The 25,240-nt window shown below is 41.0% G+C and overlaps 1 protein-coding gene across 1 annotated transcript in view; it reads right to left on the reverse strand.

The window, feature by feature from the left end:
- The window catches only part of LOC128298068 (protein eva-1), a 71,576-nt gene extending 56,877 nt beyond the window's left edge, over positions 1-14,699 (reverse strand). The window contains exon 1 of the mRNA XM_053033799.1: positions 14,567-14,699. Coding sequence (XP_052889759.1) covers positions 14,567-14,699 — 133 coding nt within the window. The remainder of the gene's footprint in view (positions 1-14,566) is intronic.
- Positions 14,700-25,240: the final 10,541 nt, after the last annotated feature.

Genomic DNA, 25,240 nt, shown 5'->3' on the forward strand with positions numbered 1-25,240 from the left:
GCTCACGAAGAATTGCGCTCCGTGCCTGTTTCCTTCTACACCCGAAAAGCTTTCGTATGCAAGACGCTAATCCAGCCAAGATGAAGTGTTGAGTGGAGCACGGTGAAAAAATGCAATTGAAAAGCACACAACCGAATGCCGTAAATGCCAACAACGTGCCACTTTTTATCAGGGTATCAGTTCCTAGCAGCAATCGTGCTGCAGCAGAGTTCATGCTTACGGATCGAACCAAGGCAAGGTAAAGTGGAATTTAATTTGGCAATCCGTCACCGCCTCTTGCCGCGTCTAAGCCTCCCGATTGCGGGAGGTCTCTTCGGCCCGATCGGATGGCTGTAAAACTACTCACTGGTATGAAATGCGCATCGCACAATCACGACGTTTGAGCTTTCTTCTTGTACCGCACTGTATTCCATCTTCACCTGGTACTTGAGTGCTTGAGCTTAAGAATAGTTCAGTCTATTTTTTTTTGGAGTATGTCTGTTGCCAGTTTCGTGCAGCATTCCTTCTATTCGTGCGTTCAAACATTCGAATCGAATGGAGGCGCACACCGATAGCGACAATGGGACCGACATTTCATGCCAAAGCTGCCACTGTAATAATGTGCAGCACGTGCGGCAAAGTGCAATGTGTCCGTCGGTAGACGACGCACCGGATGGCAGAAGCTATTACGCCAGCTGCATTGTACACGGCCTGCCTACGATACCTGTGTGCGCTTTGACAGTGCTTTGGTGTTAAGAATAGTTGGTGTACGGTTTTTTTCCCTTTGCTGCGATTGGTAAAGCTGACGCTTCTCAAGGATTTACGCGTAGAGCATGTGGAAAAGAAAGCAAGTTACGAAGCTACCGTCCTAGCAATGTGCAATGTGTTACAGACGGGGTTTAGTACAGGCACTGGCAAAATGCCTGGTGCAAAATGGCCGAACACGCTGCTGTGTGCAATGGAAAATGCATTCAACGCAGCCGACAATTTTTCGCTCCTTCACCATGCACCACACACGCACGTACATGAGCACACCAACAAACATACACAGGCACACACAGTCGGCTTACTTATCGATATCGGTACAAATTCGATAAGCAATAGTTTTTTTTGGAGCCGGTTGAAAAATCCCTTTCCGTGGACACAAGGATGAACTCGCCCTCTTTCTCTTTCTCTCTCTCTCTCTCTCTCTCTCTCTCTCTCTCTCTCTCTCTCTCTCTCTTGCTACATTGTGTTGTGTTCTACTTGATGTGCAATTTTTTTTCTACTCCCCCTCCGATCGGTAGCTCGTTATTGACAATTTTACATCTTCTGCTAGCGAGGTGTATGGGTACGCTTCGGATGGTACGAAAAATCTCCACCAGCCGAAGACGATGTACTTGCGAGACGGGCTTAAGTGTAAAGCACATAGGGTTATCTGCCGGCATCGGGATAAGTGGAAATAAATTATTCATTCGATTTTGCAGTAACACTTGTGCCATTGCCGTCATAGCTTGCGAGTAAAGCTAGAAGAGCGCCCGGATATGGGTACGGGAGCAGGCAAGCTTCACAGATGGGATGTGTGATAGATTTACGCTTAAAGCTCATATCAAGGGGCTGGTGGATTGTCTTGTCGCATTCTAATGCATAAATAAATCGTAATGGTTGCATCGTATTAGACGCAACCAGCCACCCCTTTCCACCGGAGCAAAGCTGTTGGGTGTCACATTGTGTGTCTAAGCCGTCGAAGAAAAGCGGCCGAAACGAAGACAGCACAATACACATTTGAATATTGATAAGATTCATTAAAATATTGCGATGTTTATGGTTCTTGCTTTATGCACTCATTTTCCTTAATACAATAACGTATGCATTAGATAAAATGAATTGATTTTAGCGATTTTTCATGCGAGTTTCCTCTCTTCTAGAAGTGATTCCTGCTATGCTTCGTCTGTTGTAGATGTCTTTTGTCGCCTCGATTTTGATGAATAATATAAAATTTAAAGTTGATAGCTATAACAGGCATAGGAACTAAGTGCATTAAGCTTCTCTGTAAAGCGAATTGTGTTGTCTACTCCCATCCAAAATACCTAAACAAACTTCTTCTGTGGTTAACGATCTACGAAATGGAACTATTTTTCCTGAATATCGGCAACTTGAGCAAGCAGCGGGACTTAAGATGATTTTAGATATGGAAAGTTCATTAGCAAAGATTATGTGATCGTTTGATAAGATCTGGCTTCGTCCTTTCATGCCAAATTATCAATATAGGATATGGGTCAGTCATCAAAGATCACCAATTCTAACAGATGTGCCTTTTTCGGACACATTTGAAACGGAAAACTTTTATCTAAAAATCGCAAAAATAGCTACAGTTAATCCTCAAGGACATAAAAACTGAATTACTATCTGACATTCCATTAATTATCTTCAAAGTGGAATTCTTTAATCACCGTTTGAAGTTGGTCTGATTTTTAATATAAAATAACTTCACTACCTTTTACTAGCATACTTACTTATATACTGCATTAAATGTTTGAATTGTAAGCGCTGCTAAACAACACTACAATACGTAAAGATTAGGAACAAAATCCTTACGATGAAACCGTAACAACTGCCCGCTGCGTGAACGTATCAACTTGGAACCTAATGATAATGATACGCTTCATGACGCTGACTTCTCACGGAGTTCCTTTACCACATTCTCAAGGTTGTTCCTGACATACACAGTGTACTGCCACACCATCTGACCAGGGACAATATTTGTTTTCGAAATTGAAATAAATGTCCGTTATTTTTCTCACCACGCTATGTCGCCATTCATTACCACGACCATGACCAGCGCCATCGGTGCTCGTTACGATTGCTTTGTGAGTAAGCAACGGTAAAAAAGAAACAAAAAACGCGTGTTTACTTTCGCTGCTCTCTTCGAGTTTGGTCATGGTTTTGTTCCTGATCCCAAAAAACCGGTAGATTCTGGTCCGTTTTGTTCGGCTTCCGGTGCTTAGCAGCAGTAGTACGGAAAATTTGCGAAATTACCATCGGATAACTTATGTGGTCATAAAATTGTCGGCTCAGTTATCTGCAAGCTCACTTTCCCTTGGGAAGAGAAGCGGCTCCACCTTCTGCCCATCGTTTGTTTGCGTTCCGGGCCATGGCGAAGTGATTGGTACGCAAGTAATTATCGACGTCCATTTTCTGGCAGTGGAAAAGTTCAGTACACGGAAGGGAGACACCGCAGCTTCCTTCTCCGCTCGCATCGCAAACAAACGGGCAAAACTTTCACTTGCCGTTGCCACTTTGGTCAACGTTTAACGGTAATGGTAAACATAATTTTTGCGATAGAACGAGCAGTAGTAATAAAAATTATTATCCTCCACTGGCTAACGCATTATCCAGGCGGAGTCCGACTTTAGGCGGATGAAATGTGTACCTAGAGCTGTTCAACCAGCACCTAGTAAAGTGTGGACGATCATCGATGTCTTTAGGCGATTTTTTATTGGATTAATTGAACAATTCATGAGGGGCGGTCAATGATGTTTTCAGTGCTAAATGGGTTGGAAAGTGAATAGATTAGACCGTGAATGGTAGTCTTTTTTGCATTGCGTTCGAGGTTATCCGGAAATTAGAGTGAGGTGTTAAATAATATAAATGGTTTGCACACTGTGCTGGTGCACTTAAGGGAATTTATTTATTATTTAGTGGATTGTTTAACATTGTGTATCCCGTTAAGCATACAACGCAAATTTTATATAAAAATAATAATTTGTGTTATGCTAAATTTGAAAACTAAAATGCTAGGTCAAGTTTTTGTGTTGAAAGACTACCTCCATGATCATTCGCTCACGTCGATGTTTTAGGCGATGCACAAAAATTAAAGGTTGATTTCTGTGGTGAGCTGCTACTTACTGAACTTTTTCAACAATTGATCATGTTTTATACCATTCTTTGATCCATTAGGTGCAGGGCCACGACAGTTGACAAAATGCTGACAAATTTGTCCAATGACCAAATCAGCTGGTCAACTGTGAAAACCACTATACCGTAGCCGCGCACACAATTGTTTTCAGATTTTCGATATTAGGAGAGCATGTTTTTCAAGAGGTGGAATAAATTTGCGCTGCAGGTGAAACAACCTGCAGCGTGGAATATATTTGCCCATCACTATTGCATTGCATACTATCAAACCCGTGAGAGCGTTCACTAGTTTAAGGAAGATGGATGAAACGGAGAGCATCCTTCATTTCGCTCAAACTTTCCGTCGGCTGGTACGAAATTACATACAAAACCAGCTGTTTTCAGATTTCCGATATCAGGAGAGCATCCACGGAAGAGCACCTTGTACAGCAATTTTGTTCGAAACCGCTGAAAGGTATACAATTTTTAAACATTAACTTTCCCGAATATCGAGAAAAATTTCTTCGAAAACTACCAGTTTTTGAATGTATAATACCAGGAGAGCATCCACGGAAGAAGTAGCTCCTAGTACTGCGCCGAAAGGTATGCAATGTTTATACACTAACTTTGCAACCAACCTGCAATGCAATGCGCCGTAAGGTATGCAATGTTTAACACTAACTTTCCATATAAACCAGCTGTTTTGAGATTTCCGATACCAGGAGAGCATGTCTCTCAAGAGGTGACCCTCAGGCACTCAGGCACTCAGTCACTCAGTCACTCAGTCACTCATGAGTGCCGGTCACTCATGAGTGCCGGTAACTCATGAGTGCCGGTAACTCATGAGTGCCGGTAACTCATGAGTGCCGGTAACTCATGAGTGACCGGCACTCATGAGTGACCGGCACTCATGAGTGACTGAGTGACTGAGTGCCTGAGTGTCTGAGGGTCACCTCTTGAGAGACATGCTCTCCTGGTATCGGAAATCTCAAAACAGCTGGTTTGTATGGAAAGTTAGTGTATAAACATTGCATACCTTACGGCGCATTGCATTGCAGGTTGGTTGCAAAGTTAGTGTATAAACATTGCATACCTTACGGCGCAATGGTACCAGGAGCTATCTCTTCCGTGGATGCTTTCCTGGTATTTTACATTCAAAAACTGGTAGTTTTCGAAGAAATTTTTCTCGATATTCGGGAAAGTTAATGTTTAAATATTGCATACCTTTCGGCGGTTTTCGACCACAATTGCTGTACAAGGTGCTACCTCTTCCGTGGATGCTTTCCTGGTATCGGAAATCGGAAAACAGCTGGTTTTGTATGGGATTTCGACGGAAAGTTTAAGCGAGATGAAGGATGCTTTCCATTTTATTGATATTACTTATTAGCGATCGTTCTTACGTGTTTGATAGTATGCAATAGCAATTGTGATGGGCAAATTTGTCCCAAGCTGCCTCTGGGAAACCATGCTCTTCTGGTATCGGAAATCTGAAAACAATTGTGTGCATTGATTTCTTCAATTATCTTTTTTCGTGTTATTTTTTTAATTTAGATCAACGATTTCGCGGTGATCATCGTAAACCGTATGGATTTAGAATTTGAAATTTTAAAACAATTTCAGTCTAACAACGATGCAAATGTTACCGAGATTACAACAATGTAGTTTGAACAGTATTCTACACGGGGATATGATGAAAAGTTTGGAAAGTAGGCGGACATAAGCTGAACTTACAATCTAGCTTCGAATAAGTAATAATCAAGAAAGACAGAAATGGTATTCCAAGAACCATGAAGTATCAAATATCGAACGGAAAAGAAAGTTCTAATGATTGCAATATGATTTTATTCATATTCTATGACAATGCTAGCTATGTTGTAGTACACTGACAGAATGTGTCAATTATAACATCATTACCGGCTTGCAAACTTGCAGAAATTGTGACAATCGAAATACTAAACACAACACTCCACCACAATACTGTTTCGATACACGTAGGCTGGACATTTTCACGGTTCAATCGGGGAGAGAAAACAATACCACACCACGAGAATCGCAATGGCAATAGCTTGCGAATATTGCGGAAGTGAAAATAAGCATGGTTTCTATTCTAGCATCTAACGGTAGGATCATTTACGAACAGATGAAAAAATCCCGTTCAAGAAATAGAATACATGAATAGGTTGAAGTAAGAGGGAATATAAGGGTTCACGGGGCGGTCAGATGGTGTATTGGTAGTGCAGTCGGTCTGCCCAAGACAGGACCACGGAAAAATTTCATTTGGACCACCAAACCTCCGTACGCAACACTGACTATCCTACGGGTAAATAAAGTAAAAAAAGCCAGAAATGGTAGGCTTAAACATCCTGAAGATGTCGTGCCGATAAAGAAGAAGGAGTTTGAGTACACTGCATACTTCTCTTGCGTAGCCGTGTAACCGGGCCGATATAGCTAATCAAATAGAAACAAATATTTTATATAACCAAGGATATATTAAATCCAAGGATATTTTCGACCAATTTTTTACCTTTTTAATTAGATTTTGTGCTATAAATTAACTCTGCTACTAAATTTCCAAAAATCGCACAATCGGCACAAATTGTTTGGGGTCCCCAACACGGCGAGGCCCTAGGCGACCGCCTACTCCGCCTACCGTTTGATCCGCCGCTGCAGTGTAGTGTCTGTCACGAACACCGAGTTAGGGAAGCGAAACACAACACATTGAAAATAAATTTATTTTGCCTTCCAATCCATCGCCGGCACCATTCATCATTAACTTTGGCATGAAGGAACTCAAATGAAAACCCATAGATCGAATGATTAATTTTGCACCCTTAGACGAAAAAAGGGAACATTCACTTCCCATCGTAGTGTGAGAGACAACACGATGATTATGAATAAAGTTACTTCGGAGCAAGGTACGATCGGCTGCGAGCCGGCAGAAATGGTTCTGCAAACAAACAAAAAAATGTCTTACAAAATTCGAACTCATATTTGATTGGTGTAGTACTCTAGCCGTACAACATCACCACCAATGAGGAAACGGTCACTAATGGTGTGCTGAAAGGCGATACAATCAAAATGCGAGAAAGCTGCGCGTAGAAAGATGAATAGTTGAAGTATCATTAAATGTGCTTGCCGTGAAGTAAAGATAGCTAAACAATCAATCAACATTGTTATGAAGACTACAAAAGGACTGGTGGCGCAGGCAGCTCTAGCCACGTTGGCTCTTTTCTGTTGTTTGTCTGTAGAAATTGTTTGAAATTTTTAACGATAGAATGGCACCGGTACTTGCGAATGTGAACGTAAAAGAGCGTAGCATTATTTTCGCGATTCTCATTCTACATTCCAAACGAAGCGCTGAGTCAATTCTGTGTCACGTGTCCGAATTAATTTTAAATTATTGGTAAGTATGATGAATAAAGCAGGTCATCTTTAGCCAGGACCCTTAGCGGTGCTTTGCACCTCGAGCAATAGTAATGATGTCCCAAATAGATCCGTGTTGGCACTCTCGCAGCACAAGATGTGCGGCTAAGTGCAAACAACAACTGGCAAGGTTTTGATCGAACGAACTAAATAATGGGTGTGAATTTAAATATAGATCATGCAGGGTTGTCAAATAGCGGATTGTGTCCGTTTGGCTCCACCGGGAAAAGAAACAACTAACACGGTAATTGTGTAAACATTTCTGTTCAATCGATTACTTCCCTTGCTTGTGACACTTTAAGGCAAATAAGTAGGCAATTAAGTAAAAGGTGATAATTTCAGCATGCATTAAATTAAAACAGGTGAGTTGAAATATAATGAAAAATTCAAGATAGAAGTAAATCATTGCATAGTTCAACGTTCAAATTGAATGCGTTCATTTCCATCTGTTGCAATAATTATCTTTCGCCATGCAAAACACCATCTGTTCCTCTCCTGCGCTGCCCGTATCCCAAACTTCATCTCCGCCTAGGATGGCCAAGTTGGCCGAGTATTGGGGTTTGTTTACGTTTCAGCATAATCAAACCCCCTGTGTGGCTGCTACGAAGAATGGAAAGAAACGTTGCCCTCATGCTATTTTAGTATTCGCCTGTTCGCTAACTCGTGTCACTTCGGGTTCATGTTGTGCTATTTTCGGTACGACACGGGCCGAACCATGCACCGGTTCTGCCGTTCTGTCCCTTTCGGTCATATGCTAAGGGGAACGTTTAGATAATTTTCAGACGATGCGTCCCTGATCGGTACTCCAAATGGAACGGGTGGCGCAGATAGCTCCACACCCGTATGCATGCCTGTCTGCTGACTAATGTTGAACTTGTTTTGAAAGCAGATTCAGGCAAAGTCAAAGCAAAACCATAAGGCAAACACGTTCTGGTTAGGGAGTTTCAGTTTTTAAACACTTCTATCATCTGTTGCTAAATATCATATTTAGTTGTCCGTTTCGAAACCTTCCTCAGGCAAAATATCGTATAAGCTAAATGAATTGAGGATTCATGGGCACTTAAGCGTATATCAAGTTGGTTGAAAAATTTAACGGCTGAAGAAACTTGTTAAACGCGATTATGGTAAAGGTGACCTTCTAGCTTCACACTTATTCTAGTACTTATTCTAACACCAACAAAGCAAAGCAACCAAACTTTTTAAAACAGTAGCATAAACATAAACCAGTTACTCAGTATCGGATATCAGGCGCTATACTCTCTTCACGGACTTGATTTGTTACAAGAGTACTGTAAATTCGATATTCAAGTTATCTGCTGCCATCACACGTTCTCAATTTGGATATACTATCCCACGCCTTTTATATATCTAACCACTACCGGATTAAAGGGCATTTATACGAACGCAACCATTCTAATGACATGGTCTGCTCACCAAAACCTTACCAGTCTGCTTCAATACCTAGCAGTTAGTTGATCGCATAACGCATACAAGTCATCCAAAGACAAACTTGTGCTCATGTTCCTTACGGACGGGCCTGAAAGATTTTCATCAGTTTCAGTCAAAGCACTTATGGCTTTAGAAATGGCATGCGAGAAAAGGACTCTCGACAGATGCTTTTGGTGGAGAAGTTGTCCCAGACTGTAGATGTAAGATCTAACGCGAAAAGCACTCCAACATGAATTTCAACATCAATACTGTTCTCGGTGCAGATTTTTGAACCAAAGTTGATGAAATTTTGCACAATTTCATAGATGCGATCACTTATCTACTCGATCACGTATTAGTGAAATGATTTATACCACCTGTAACAAAGCTTTATTGAAAATTTTCGGAACACATAGCTAAATTGTTCTCTCTGCAAACAGGAAGCAATACGGTAAATGAAAAATCAATCATGTTTACCATCGCATCTTGCGGATAAGCGACATAATTGTTATGATATCATTTAAGCGATCCCTAAAAATATTATGTTCATTTAACGATAGTCAATTTAAGCTGTTCCGTCCGTACTCTTCACTCATATGTGCATCAGTTCATTTTGCTTTACCTTTCTTCACCATTGCATCGAAATTGCCGGTGTTATGGCACTCAGCAGCGGGACGAAGTTATGGCTCGTGAATTTTACGATAGCAACACATCGTTGGATTTCGTGTTTTCTCAATTCAATTTATTTTTTTTAAAGCGCTATTCTCTTTCCACCCGAACGACTTTGCATTAGCTACCACGGTGGTGGTTTGGAAAAATTTATGACCCCGTTCTCTTCTTCCGGGCACCTTTGCTTTACGGTCAGGGAATTTTGTTATTGTTGTTTTGTTTAAAGAGCTGTAGGTCACCATTGCGCTTATGAGGTAATTTAGAATATGCTTGTCTTAGGTGTAAATCCTACCCCGGGGGCTAATAAAGCAGCCGGGTAAGCTTCGGTTTTGTTGATTCATTAAAAATGACGATCCAGGATGATACCGTGCCGGTTCGACCCTGGCATTAAAAAGAGCTTCCTCGAAATAATTGGAGTAACGTTTTCCTATCGTTTTCGAAAAAAAATTAGTAATGCTATTAAAACCAAAAAATTAACATTACGTGTAACGTTTCTCGTAAGTAAATGCATTAAAAAATAAAACTTTTTCAATGTAAAAGGCAATTGAAAATTCATTGATTGCTGTGTGTTTTTTTTTCTATCACAAACTACAAAAACATTTTTTCCCATTTCCATCAGTTGTTGGAAAAATATTAACATCCCAGGTTCCGCACCAAATGCACGTAATCGTTGATGGTTAGAGAGACACTTTTTGAGAGCGGCACCGCTTCCGGCAACAGATTGAAGTCCACTGAATGAACACATTCCTATAAAAATAGTTCGTTGGTACGATCCCGATTTCATCCTGCCCAGCACCGTGCTAACGAGAAGCGACAGTTGCGCTATTCAGTGGAAAACTATTTCTGTGATTGTTTCCTTTGCCGTGGCCGGGATGGAAAATCGTCCGACAATTTTGATATTTTTTGCCTGAATTGTTTCACAAACCCGAATGCGGACGATTGTTTTTATGGCTTTGCTTTAACGAATTTCCATACGCACCCACTGCTTTCCCACTCCATCTGAGTGCAGTGGGTGGGAAAGCCGAGATCGGGAAAAACTGTTTTTTATCCACCTTTTCCTTCGCTAGACATTCGGATGTACGGTTCGAGCCGTCATTCCCATTAGTGCATTCCTTTGCAATGTTTTTGCTACTTTTACGATCCATTTTCGTTGAAAGTATGCCGTTTATTATATTCCCTCTTTCTCGCTTGTTCTTCGTCGACATTGTTTGGATAGTGTGCGAACTGTGTGTGTGTGTGTGTGTGGAAGTGCAACTTAAAGTTTGTGCTTCCATTTTATTTTGGTACCACTATCGTTCAGTTTTGGGGAATCGAGAAGAAAAAGGAAGTATTTATCACCTATCGTATGAATTCCAGAGCTGTTCGTGGTATTAAAATAAAAGTCCGTAAGATTTATTGGTTTGAGAAATACTTTCAGTTTTTCGAGATTCCCGCATCCATGTGGAATGGTTCAATGCATCATAACCATATTGTCGTTTTCACTTAAGTATGTTAACCACAATTTTCCACCAACAACGGTCCAAACAGTAAATATTCATAGAAAACTGTCGCAAAAGTTATCGGAAATAAAACACATTTTGTCGCATAAAATAATAACCTGTAATCCTATTGTTAGTCAGCGTAAGCACTGCCAGTCTTAAATATTTGAATTATACCAGCAGGATAATCCGGCACCCGTTTACGAATCGGACGCAGTTTGACAACGCTTAGAACCGATGTCTGCCACCGGATTAACTGAGGGTAACGAGCTCGGACGGAAGAAAGCTAGCAGCGAACAGAATGTACCGAACGAATCATTCCGATGATGTTTCATTGGGGGTTATTTCTAACCCGGTATCAACTCATGGTTCGGCAACTTTTTACCCTAGCATACGGTGCCGAAATAAAGCTCCCATTGCTGCCGTTTCTTCGAATCGTTCCTGTGTTCCTTAACGTTCCGTACCGCGTTCGAATGTGTTTGCTCCGCCAAATGAACGCTTGTCTCTGCCCAAACGCCCGTACGACGAGAGTCCATTTACATAATTCAGTTACATGCTAAAATGTGTGGCGGCAGTAGATTTAATCCATAATCCTTTATCGGACGTAGTGCAGTGGGTGTTGCCGTTTCGGAATGGCATCGTAAATTTAATCAATCCTCTCCACCACCGCCACGGGTTGTCAACCTCAGTGCTACTGCTTCACTTTCCATCTGTATCGGTTGCTGGTCCACTACCGGCCTCCCTGCTAATGGGATGTTGCCGGGCTTGGGAAACTGATTGGGTCAGCTAGTTGGGTGTGGACTACGGTGAAAAGGACAGAATCTTCAGCTTCAGCTAGTTAAAAGCTTAACCGGGGGTGACAAAAAAAGGGTTGGCTCACCGCTCCCTGTTTTACGCTTGCGTCCAGTTCAAACATAATAAAAAGTCATCTTTCGAATCCAGGCACATAAAAGATATATCATAGCGGCTGCAATCATTCTGCTCGGCTCTTGTAAAAGTGTTTTTTTTTTACTCGGATGTTGCATGTAGTACTCTTTGCCCCAAAAATATGGCGGTGAAACCAAAAAAAAAAAATATGCCAAGAGTACCATCTGATCTAGTGCGATTGTCCTAGTGGAGGTTTTGTAGGCATTCCCTTGCAATGGAATGTTCCATTGGTCACATGTTTGGATGAGTAATGTGCTCACGTTGGATTTTGCTGACATACCTCGGTCGAACGAGGAGAGTTTTAGAACTGTATCTTTTTTTGTTGCTACTGATTCTTGTACCTTTAGACTCAGTAGTTTAGCTGGAAAAGTAATGTTTAAAGTAAAGGGGTGGCATTCTTATTGAATTATTTTCATTCCTGCACTAAAACTATTTATTTTCTGTGCGAGTGGACTCGGCCAATGTAAAATGCATATGTCAGATCATGAATCTATCTCTACAATAAGCGATGAAAATTTCACAAACTGCAGATAAAATGTGTGCTCAAAATCATCAAAACCTTCGCAACACATCCGAGATTCTAGTTTGAGCGATAGCCGGAACTTTTCACAAATACTGGCGCTGTTTCAGAAGATACGCATATCTAGCATCTAACGAACCGCACGATTTACTAACCTATGTAAACAAAATTTCTGGGAAGGCATCGTAACCGAGAGCTACTCTTTATGTGTTGCTGATTTAAGCACATTCCTACTTTTGAGCTTTCGACTAACCCCCTCTCAAAATGCACAAAAGATACACATGTTGCTGAAAAACTCACATCACTGTGTTTGCTCAGGAAATTCGGAAGTTTAGATAATAGTGAGCAAACAAACGCACCAATGAATAGTGAAAAACTCGCATGCGAAAAAAAGCCCCTTGGCAAAAACTCGACAAAACTAGCCCCGGACAGACCGACATTTCATGAATTGCAAAAATCGGTCAAACCAAAATCAAAACTCGCACCATTTAGGAGCAATTTTTATTCCATTTCACCAGGAACGAGATGCTAAATGAATTAAATTTCAAGCAAAAGTTTATGCCTCGGACCGTATTGCTAGGGTAGGGGGTTGGGCAAAAGAAAAAACCGCCCCAACAGAGTAAATCAGAAGTTTGTACGATCCGGTGAATGACTTTTTCGTTGGAAACACTCCTCCGTCCCTCAAAAATGTGGACGGGATTTTGGTCAGTTGTTGGAATAATTTTGCACACGCAGCAGCACCGGCAAGCGACCGTGCGTGTTTACTTCGTTTTGGGTTATGGTAAGTTGAAGTTTTACGACGCAGCCTTTCAAAACTCCCCTTCCCTGCAACAAGTTACAATCCTCCGGGGTTTTGGGTTGGTCAAACTTGGTTAGTTTAGGATGAAAGTGTGCTTTCATATTGGACGATGGCAGGACACCATCAAATACCTCGGCAGCATCGTCTGCCGTGTCCGATGAACAAAATGTTGGATTGAACGACGCTTGGCCACAGCAACTCGGGAGCTCTGGTGTGCATAAAATTAAAGTCAATTTAAATCTTCCAACTTGTCGGTGGTAATTTCTTGACGCTCCGGCATCGTTGTCAGGGCGAGTAATGTCTGTTGAGAAAATAATTAACCTCACTTAGGCAAGTTTTTCATCCAATCTGCTGTTGGGACCGAATGTTCGAGTCAACAAATAACACGAAAACAACAGGAGAGTTGATTTAGGAAATACTACTATTTTATACATTGGAGCGACTAATTCTTTGTACTTTTGTCTAAATAGTGCCATATAAACGAGCTATAATAGAAAAATAATAGCACGGCACAGACTGCGAACAATATTGGCAAATGCCCATTCGAATATCCTCAAAGACATCAAAGACGGATTATTCGGCAATGGGATAAAAATAAATGGAGTACACTTTGTTAAAGTAGCCATGACAGGATCATTTAAGTTGTTAAAAATATTATACATTATACAGTTACATAAAAATATTAAGAATATTACGGTTAGTCCTTAATATGATGATAATAATTGTTAGTCCTTATGATAAGTACATAAGGACTCCACATAGCTGCTAAGCAATATAGCATTGTTTCGCAAGTGTTGTGATTGTATCAACTAAGTTTCCAATTGAATGGTAAAACAAACATCAATTACTGTACAAGGTAAACGCATTGAAATGCCATGTTCCATTTCAGATTCATCACCTATATCTATGGCATACAAATGTGCGTTAGCTCTGAGTGTACGTGTGCGTGTGTGTGTGTATAATTGATAGGTCTGTAATAGATTGACGGCTCAAGGGACACGGTTCAAGGGTCAGATCCGCACGAGGGCACTGCACGGGCACACGAACGCGTCATCAAATGTAATGATGATAATGACGATGATGTATCGCTCGATCCATCATCATGTATTGATGCCATAATAAATCATACCCAATGCCGTCTTCGTGTCCTATCGATTGTTGCACTGCGGGCCGAGGCCTTCCGTCGTGACAGCCTCGCTGTGCACGAACCGTGGTCAATTCGGAAAGGATTAAAGGCGAAAAAGCGATGTCGATTGTGGTCGTGGAGACATTGATACGCGTTTGTGGTTGTGTTCTGGTGATTTGTTGCTGTGTAAAACATTTGTTACCAGGGGTGCTACCTGTCGAAGCAAATGCTTGCCTAAATAACGCTAGAAAATCCGTCCCCGGGAGCTACTCGAACGGTGTCTTTAAAACGATACAGCCAGCGCTGGAATGCGATATGTTTGCCAGCATGCACATATTTACCTAGCGGGTCCACTCGGAATATTTGTGTTTCGGGATCGGCGCGCAGGAATGACGGCGATGTTGTTAACATCATCAGTATTGTAATCCAGTAGATGCAGCTTTGTTGAAACGTTTTAACCTGTCTTAATTCCATTACGGCGAAGTTGTGTGTAAATCGGTGGGATGAACGATGTCGATGTTGGTGCACTGGCATTCACCCGGGATTTGAACTAATTTACACCACGAAACGGCAAACCACTTTCAACCAAACAAAGAACAAACAACAAACATTGCATCGTATGTGTAGCACAGGCAAATAGCACCACTAAACTCGGGACGTTGATAAACTTTGCTGGCGGGAATAGCTCTATTCAATGCCAATTATCATTTTCTACCGCTTTTCCACAACGACATACACAACGTTACAGTAATGCATTTTACTCGGTACACTATAACACTGGCACTGCTTTCAAACCATCGCGCATTACATTTCACTCACCAAGCTTTTTTTTCCAAAACCATTATCAACGCACCACACCTTAATCCTTTTGGCGGTCGAAGCACATCATCATTAACCGCGACACAATTTGTTTCGTAGTGGTGAGATTACTTTTTTTCCTTTAAATCTGTGGAATTAAGATTATTTTAAAACATTTACTTTCATTGTATGACAACACACTTTTCCGCCCGTGCTCGGTCAACTTTTGCGTTTGTATCGTTCGCACTCGCGTCATTTCCCCTGGCGTACTGCTGGTGTGCCAATGATGGGCATCGAATTAATTTCCCATTTGGTGAAATGATACGCGCGTGCACTGCTAGCGGTGGCTAACGGTTGGCGCACCGTGATGGGTTTTAATTTTCCACTTTTTTAATGTGTCTTGCTCACTTCCACCACATTAAATGTCATTTTCAGTGTTCTCCGTACCATAACCGTCATGCCATTTCTGCGAGGCGCGAAATGGAAATCGTATTACCCGCGGCACGGCCCACGATGATTAAAACCGGCGAAGCATTAGCGCCTGACCGGCAACGAGCGTCCGGTGGGGGAATTGATTGCTGGCTTTAACGGATTTTATTTTTTACCAACTATTATCGATAATTACTTCATCTTCGCTATGGTAATGGTTTGACATTTAATGATCGATTATTGTGTTCCGAAACTGTTACACTTTTGCGATATCCATTGTGACAATGTCATTAGGGCAATGGTGTCTGACTCGGACGCCTCAAAGTCGGTCGATATGCATGTTTGTTTTGATTTTCTTACATCACTTGAATGTTGTTATCTGTTATATTTTTCAAGTATTTTGTAAAGGATCTTTTACGTTCCGTTACACATTAATAGGGTGACTTTTTAATTATGCTCTGCAAAGAAAAAAAAACAAAGATTAAAACGATTAGTACTTTCAGCGATGAACGTTTAACAATGCAATACAATATTTTAAAGATAATTGTAAAACATATTAATATATTGACAATAAACACGTTTAATATGAAATATAAAAACAAACAGTTTCTAAAACAGTTAATTCAACGCAGTAGTTTCGTAAAACTGTCAGAATAAAATTCTGTTTTTTTCACTTTAAGTTGTTCATGAAACAGTGATTGCCGAGTGTTAATAAAATATGTTGTCTGTTGAGCCCCGATGGAGACGCCCAGTAGCTGGTGCATTATTTTTTAAAGAGATTCGTTAAAAAAGGAATAAAATTCGAAATTATTTTTGTCCATAATTAAAACAGTTAAATTAGTGTAAATGTTTGTATAATAAAAGATTTGAGTTTTTGTTTTGATTTTGTTTACAATTTTCTTGATTTTGACAGACAAGTTCTTGAAACCCAGAAAAGATAGATAATGATTTAAGGTTTTAAATTAGAAAACCCTGTTTTATAACCATATAACTTGTTTCAAATGAACCATTTCGAATAAACGCCCAGGAATCGAAAATAATATGTACGCTAAAACCCTTAAGTAATAAAATATTAACGTAGGGTCTATATTTGTCATTTTACTAAAATTCCTGCAGACATTCATTAAATTTACACGGAGCAGTAACATGCTGTTCCTCCAACGCCTTTATAAAAAACAACTAATTCAAACCTGTACTGACATTACCAGTTGTTCCTTGTTTCTGTGCTACAAAAAAAAACAATACATTTTCGTTGTTTCTTCATTGGACGTACTTTTTTTATGAAGCCCTACACTATATTCACCCGCGGTCAGTCGTTGTTAGTTTAGCGTGAGTGTGCGTGCCAGTATGTTGCTCGAACAGTCTTACACGTAGGCAACGCAACGCGTCAAATCTTGATGGGTAACCACACCGCACCGAAAGCAGTTGCGTCCTACCGTAGGCTGAAGATCATTAAAAGTTTTCTGCTGTGCACTACCCGAAGGATGATTGTGGCGAAAAGGTAAAAATGGGACTAACGAAAACATCACCACCGCGGATTAAGACGAATGTGTTAGTGTTGTGGGGGGGTGTGGAAAGTGAAACACATTACCTCACTCGTTGAGATGATCACATTGGAAGAAAGAACACGCAGGGGTGAAAAAAGAAACACGCCGGACATAACGACCACGATAATGGTGGGTGATGGTGAGAAGTTGACGATTCCCAGTCCCGCAATACACCTACAGTGTTGTAGCAAGGCGTTCTGTTTATTTGCGATATTGGTCATAACGGACGTAGCGGAAGGTGCGAACCGGATGGTTCCAGTGGCCCTTGACTAACTGTGTTATTTGCTTACACCGTACGTCCCAAACCGTCCCAGCACGTTCTTGAATTGTTTACCCACGATGCGAAAGGCTCTTGATCGATTCTTGACGAATGGCTTGCCGTCGTATTTCGATCAATAAGATGTTATTTTTACGATGTTTGAAAGCGTGCTATTTGACGAACTGCCAAACACTTATATACACATTATGTGATTGCATGATATCCAGTTAAATATATTCGAATTTACTTTTTTGCTTTCAATGAGTGTGCCTGTTTTGCCTAGCTGCTAAAAATATTAAAATTTCATGAAACCGTTACGTGAAATCCAAATAAAAACATCAGTTTAATGTACATAAGCCTTGTTTTCCATTTATAACTCTACGGAATCTTTGGTAGTAATATCAATTTAACAAAGTGACTTGTAATATGTTGATGAACATGCGAACTGTTTCACCACCAGCGCATTTATGCTATCGGGTACATGAGAAAACAACAACAATCTTCAGCATATTGCGCATAAGCCCGCGTGTCTTATCAGAATTCATCTACCAGCCATGCAAATGCGTGAGCAAATGAATGTTTTTCCCCAGATGTAAATGCCTCAAGCAAATCAGTTAATCCAAGCCGACGGAAGCCACAAATTTCATCACGAACAAGAATCCATACGAACGGCTGGGCACAAACAGCACAACGTGGCAGCACGGGTACGCGAGTAATGCGTAAGATGCGTGGGGAGCTTACTCTCCATTTTCTTATTACAACATTGCTTTCCTTCCCTATGACCTTCAGCACGGTTCAAACGTCAAGCAATTGTACCGAAAACTGACGAAGTTGCTCCCAAAATGTATAAAAGCAGACCAAATAAAAGGTTCATCGCACCGCATCGTTCCCCGTCCCGAAAGGGATCGCAATTGTCCGGGTGCAGGGTGTGTGGTGCATGGTTCCATACAAATATGCTGCGTATGATGAATTAGTCTTTCGGGAGCTCATGAAGATCTTACTTTTACGTTGATGCGGCAACAAAAAATTTGGTCCGCCATCACAATTGAAGGGTGTGGGTGAGATGGAATATTATTTTCGTAAAAAATGACAGCGGACGTACGCATGGGAGTGCGCGTTGCGTAGGATGAAGTACTTGACATTTGCATGCCTAATGCTGGATAGCAGCAGCAGCAGCATCCGCTACCAGCATGTATCGTGTCACGCTTTTTTTTTTATTTTGACGTTCTTGATTTGATCATGCATGGAAACGGGCGCTTAACGAAAGAAAAGGAAGCTTTGCATTGCAGCGACCATTTCACGCGTATAAAAATATGATTTATTCTGTGCGCGTTAATGCTGCTAAACATGGTAGAAAACCTTATTCCCAACTTTACGCAAACGCCCGTTTGTTGACGGATGTTGTTGGGATCTTTCTAGCGGTATATGTCCACTAATCGCTGTCAAAGAAGCACATGTCACACGCATACACATTCAGCCAACCGAGACCTCGGCACACACAATCTCCACCAAGTCAGTTAGTGGTATTTTAATGTGACGTAAATCAACCGTGCTACACCTACCTCAAGGTCCCTGGTGACAGCAGCAGGCCCTGCTGCCACAAACGCACAGCAGCCGGAAATCGGTCACCGGCCATCTTATTGCGCGGTGCGTGCAAATGTCTGTAAATTATGAATTAATTATATTCGCGGTGCTCGCCTCGGCCTACATAATGGATGCTTGGCAGCCTATGTTGCTCGGGCCGAGATTGATAAGCATCCTTGTTAGCGCAAGCGAATTAAGAGGACGCGTTGCGGTAGTTAGCAAAATCGTGACCAACATTAATATTACCTTGATTTGATGTTTTTGCTGCACCGTTGAGTGATTGTCGAGAGGCAACAACATTTACTCACACATATGAAGCCACCGTATCATTGCCAATGTCAGCAAATATTCTAATGAAATGTTATGTATGAAAATTACAGCACATTTATTTGCTTACCAAGCTTGCCATGCGGTGGTTTAACTTAGCATCTCGAAATTGTGGTTGGTAGATGATGTTAAATACACCTCAGTGCACAGTTCGGTTGTCATTGCCACTCCGCTTTTGGCGGTGCCTTCGCTGGATGGGATATGACGCGCAACCAAATGGCACATTAGTTTCATAATTTTTCCAATTAAAATCGGAACATCAAACGGAACAATCAGCATTGCTTAACGGCAAGCACTAGACAAAGAAATGAGGTATCAATTTTGTCAAACATCAATTGCAATTGGATATGCATTCATGTGTCAGTTTTTGAATGTCTACCTCGAAATTATCAAATTCTCCGAACAAAAGTGAATGATGCAACAGACATATTGTTTCTGATTGATTTTCCTCCGCAATCAATCGAAATGAGCTCATTATGTGTGGAAGACTCGGATGGATAAGGCTTAATTAGTGGGATGCATATTTTTTGCGTGAAATCAAACAATATTAACCGATAGTCTAGAAGCAGAAAATTACACATTGATTCATATTTGATTTATTTGGAACAACAACAGCTGCAGCAAATAAACATTGAGCTCCGTGTTCCATATGTTCATAGCATATAATTAATAATGAAGAAAAAGGTGTGACAGAAACGAACCTTTGTTTCGTGTAGCTAGAATGAATTTTTTTATCGCAGAACGCGACACAACTTCGCTCTATTCTCAAATTGACAATATGTGATTACTTTTTACATGAAATGTTATAATAAATAATAACCTCATATTGGCCCACACCCAGCTTCTGCCTCATTCTAACCATAATTTTCCAACCGTTCTACTGATGAATGCGTAATGAGTAACGCAGCACGCCGACCCGTTTTTTGATGGCTGCTTATCATTTATTGATTGACATTAATTAACCTGGACCGATACGATTTCCGCCCCCAAAAACCTCGCACAAATGGCAGTGTTTCCCGCCGGTGAGCTAGCTCCATTGCTGCTAGATGTGAATGCAGCTTTGATGCACGCAGGACCAAGCAGCGCGGTACAGTGCAGTTGGGTATTAGCAAACCAAGTGCCTCATTTCCGTACAGGGTTTACCAAAGTAAAACAAAAGCCTCCCACACGGCTAGGGCTCTGTGTTGAGTGTTGCAAATGCTGGATGCAGATTTGAAATGTTAATGACTGCAAATGACTAGCAGCAATGTGCAGCAGTGTAATTAAATTGTTATTAGCCTGTCGGGAAAAGGTGGGATTGGATGGGGCAGACAGAGATGGTTTGTTGCATTTTGGTAAACATTTTTAACAATCGTAATAATGTTGGTACACCAGCTGGAAATGCACGTGGTATGCACATAAATGCAATCACATGTTTAATTTCTACCGTGCGCGCAAGGAAAATGTAAATTAAATTCTTAATCCGTATGTTTAACGCAGTGGACCGATGGGTATTAACCACACAAACAATTCCTAGAACCATTTACAATATGCAAAATAGCATCATGACAAAGAAACAATAATAATATAACTCGAATGCAATATTAAAGTGTTCAAGCTCCTACAACCTCTTCTTTTGAGTTAAATTAAATTGGGTTTAAATTTGTGTTAATAATAAATTATTTATATATTAATTATACTCAAACTCTCTTTAAGACCTCATCAATAAAATTAAATTATCTTACTGTTTTATTTCTCCTTTTTAATTTCATACTGATACATTACATTCAGACGGATACATTAGGACGGAAATAAAAAGTGTCGCCATACTTCAAGAATTAGAAAGAAAACATTGAAAATGCAAATGGTTTAAAAATGAAATAAATAAAATAACTTGTTATTTGCCGTCTTGGAAAAGTGAAAAGTTCAAATCCTCTTACATCTTTACCACCGTTTCCCAACCTGCTGCCCGCATTGGTGCTGGATCGAAGCGAGCTTTCATCACAAATAAAGATAATGTGGTGATGAGAACCTGACGTAAAACCAAACGACTTTGCGATGTGGCCGACAGCTTGAAGGCTGCACGGCCAATCGGATCAGAACAAAAGAGAGGAAATTCGCGTTCTGCTAAAACCCGGCATCATTCTAGTTTGTTTTTTCTTCCTTTGTTCGCTGTTTTTTTTCTTTTTAATGATACCTTCTCACTCTCGTTGATATTCGTTTGCCTCATTTTAGCGTGAAATGAACGTGAAAATCGTGCGTGACTTTGATGGTAACGAGAAAGGAGATGTTTGCGAGCGTCCTATTTCAGTGCGGATTGGTTTCGGGCGCACCAAATTGGATAGTGAATCTTCAGGCACTTCAGGCAAAGCTTTGGCATTCATGTTTTTTGAGCAGAATGTCGAAACATTGATAGCATCAGCGAGCTGAAACTGTGGTCTACAGGGAAATATGTTATTCTGTGCATGAAGCTTATGTGCGGACGCAAAATGCATGACAGCATTTTAGGAAATTCTTTAGGCAACGGCTCAGTGGCTGTGCCACAAAATATATCATTTAAAAGCAAAAAAGGTGCATTTTGTTAAACAAAATATAAAGCTCTTACAGCTTCACAAGAATTAGAGCCTAGCAAAGTTGAGCAGGATTAGTGAAATATAGTGGACTGCCTAGTGTCTTCCTGTGCAAGACTGATTGATCGTTTGTTGTTCTTAAGAAGGAATCAGAATCATAATAATCTGATCAAATTATTATCTTCGTTTAAATAGTGAGGTTTTAATAAAAGAAAGTTCCGAATAGTTTAGTTTGATCCAGGAGCAAAATGGAAAAATGTATGTCAAATATGGATTTGTTTAAAATAAATATATGACAACATGATTTAGCTTTGTTTAAAAATATCATATTTGTCAAAAAAGCACGCACAGATAAAAAAAAGATGAATGAAGCATAACACACCTAATAACCATAGCCCAACCATAACCAAACGTGATTGTATGGTTGTGTTTTTCTAAATCGCGGTCAATTGGCACAAAACAACGTTTGCTATTATCGGCCGAGACGCCATAATGATGGAACGAATGGAACGAAACCCTGCTGCACTCAAATTAACAACAAAAGACGACTTTTAAAGTTGATGAAAATTTGATTACTCCCAGAATTGATCATTACCTCCGCGTCTAAAGCAGGGCCTGAGTAATCCGTGTCGGAAGGGAAAGGAAATAAAATCCCCAAGCTTTGTCCGATTATCCGCCTGAGCTTCCCCAGTTTGCTCGGGTTCTGAATGAATCATATCTGTAAAGATCTGAAAAGCTGAGTGAAGTTCGAAAGCTGCTGTGGTGTATTTACATAGTGCGCTGTATAGTGCGAACGAATCGCGCAGAAAAGTGGGCTTTTGGTAAGATAAAAGATGACATTTATTATGTACATTAGTACTGATGGTGCCTTTTACCGGGGTGTAACCTTGCTGTAATGCCGAATGGGGTTCCTTCAAGTTGGGTCGGTATCGTGGATCAACACTTCAAGCCATCCTATTATTGCTTGCCTCCACTGCGAGCTGCCAGCGCTGATCGCGTCCCCGGAAACTCATAATCCAGCAAGCGCTCGATTTGTAACTGCTGCTACACCCAACCAGCAAAGCTGGAAGCGGAACCAAAAATGCTGTACTATCCGTGTGAGCAGAGATAAAATAAAGTTCGAAGTGCGGCCATGCTTCGCTAATTAAGTTAATTACTGTTTTTCTCTCACTCTCTGCTTCTTCAATTTCGCGGAAAGCACTGGAAATTGCTTCTGCACCGAGCAAAACCGGGCAAGTATCTGTGCGCTAGATCGTCGTCCTTTTTGAATTGAAATGCTTCGACGGCTTTTGCCCGTGCCCTCATGATCAAATCAAGGACACGTTCGTGTCCCTAAACGTTGTCCTATGGTAAGGCGTTCCAGCTTCTACCCAAGTACTACATAACACGGAAATGTAATTTTGTTAACAGGCAAACGGTGCAAAGGTTTCTCCACCATTCTTTAACGTTGCGCTGGATGATGTCTCGGAAATGTTGACTTCGTAATGCAAAGTATGTTTAAAGTTTTTTCTTCCACCGGTGATGTTGCGTTTTTGTTTTTTTTTTTCTGGGAATTAAACAAGGCAGAACAAATGTCCACCGGCGGAAAGCAAAACTTCCACTACATTCGGTTTCGTCTAAATGGTTGCATGCTAATTATTTGTCATGCTGAATGTGATGTATAATTGTCCTTTAAATGTTCATTCTTCACTCCTCCATGAACTATCAGGACAGTTTATTAAAACCAGCGTTTATTATGGAAAACACCGAAGGCAATTAACCGAATCCAAACACGGTATGAGGGCCAATTGTAGTGTTGTCGTCATTTCTTTACTGTTTATTTATGTTTTTTTTTTTTAAACTAATTTTAATCCTGCAAAAAATGGGTTTCCCCTTTCACTTTCCAACATACCATCCCATTACAAACCATTAACATTCTGCGTTACTAATCTCTTCCGCACGATTTATCTGTGTAGCCGGTTCACTTTCAAATCGTTTCATGCCCGCCATTTTCGACGGAATAAATTGTGGTGGCAAACGGGCAAAACTGCTGCAAAATGGAAAAAAAACACGATACACATACAACAAAAAACACACACACACAAAATCTTAAAAGACAGCGCACGCACGCACAACTAACCCTGAAGACAGAAACGTGCACAGCAAGCGAAATCGGCCACAAATCCTTACCCGAAAGGACGAAAGGACGAACGCTTCTGTTTCGCTGCTCTGCCGATCCTATCGCAGCTCTTCTCAGTTAATTTAAAAGGTTAATACTGAAGCAAGTGTCCCTTTTGACTTCTAACGAAATGGCCCGTCTGTCATCTTATTGTTTTGCCGCCGTGTTGTGTGCTTCTCGCTTCAGCTGCTCCGTCCTATCGCAAACATCACCAATCTTAAACCAATGAGCCATGATCGAAACGAAAGTGGACGAAACGTCCGGCGTCTTGGAACGTCGGTGTCGAGTGAAAAGAAACAAAACACACGTACGGTACCCTTGGGCAGTGTTTTAATCTTGCACCACATTCGTTCACCTCTTTACCGTTCCGAAAACCTCGCGGCAAGTGCCGTTTGCTGTATGAGGAATGAGCAGCCTCGACTTGTTTTTGTAGGCGCTGCCACCGCTTCTGTCAAGCGTCTGTCAATGATCCGCCAGGTTTTAAAGTTAATTAAAACAGTTTAATTTATTCGAGAAACGTCTTGCAGAAAACGGTTCGCTACCGTCAAAAAAGGATGAAAACCTCCCGGACGCATAAACCTTCGTGAAGAAGGGACGCTGCACAGGTCCGTCGGCGCCACCAAACAAATCCACCTCCGTTTGACAAAAAGCAAATACGTCGCCCGTGTGATGGCGTTCTTTTTAACCTTCGTCACGTTTTGCGGGCTGTGGGAAAATTTGAATTTGAAAGTAGCAAAAGCCAAACCGCCCCAGAATAAATGAATAGAACGCTCCGGGACGGGACAATCAATGAGAAGAAAAAAGGCAAAGGAACAAACCCTTACAGCAGAACGAACGATCGTCACTAACCAGCGTGGAATGTTTCAGCTTTCAGTTGCGCCCAGTGCGATGAATCAGCTGGTTGCTGAAAGGGCAAAAGCAGTAAGAAATGGATGTACTGGCAAAAGCTCGACGAACCGGAAAGAACGATTGGCTTTTCTTTTGGGCAGGCAGATCCAGATCTGCTACAGACAAAAGGGATAATTTTTTACGCCGCTCTGGTTGTTAACCTAAGCATACACTATCTGTCACCGTAACCTTTATTTTTATGTTTTCGTTCAGTTTTTGCATATCTTTCGAAACGAAGTTCTTCTTCGGTAAAATGGCACATGTTTTCTGCTTTTTTCAACCATTTATTTTTCCTTTGGGATAGGTTCCTGGACATGGAAAAAGTTTCGGAGAAAAGTAGAGTAGTTTAGCGCTTTAAATGATTTTCTCAAACAAACGTACACAGTTACTATCATCCCATAGAAAATGGCGTACAGGCAAAAGCCGTGCAGCCAACGAAAGAGCAGCACAACTTAAGGAAGCAAGAAAGTGCTTTG

The sequence above is a fragment of the Anopheles moucheti genome, chromosome 2 (assembly GCF_943734755.1).
Source record: "Anopheles moucheti chromosome 2, idAnoMoucSN_F20_07, whole genome shotgun sequence".
Lineage (NCBI taxonomy): Eukaryota > Metazoa > Arthropoda > Insecta > Diptera > Culicidae > Anopheles > Anopheles moucheti.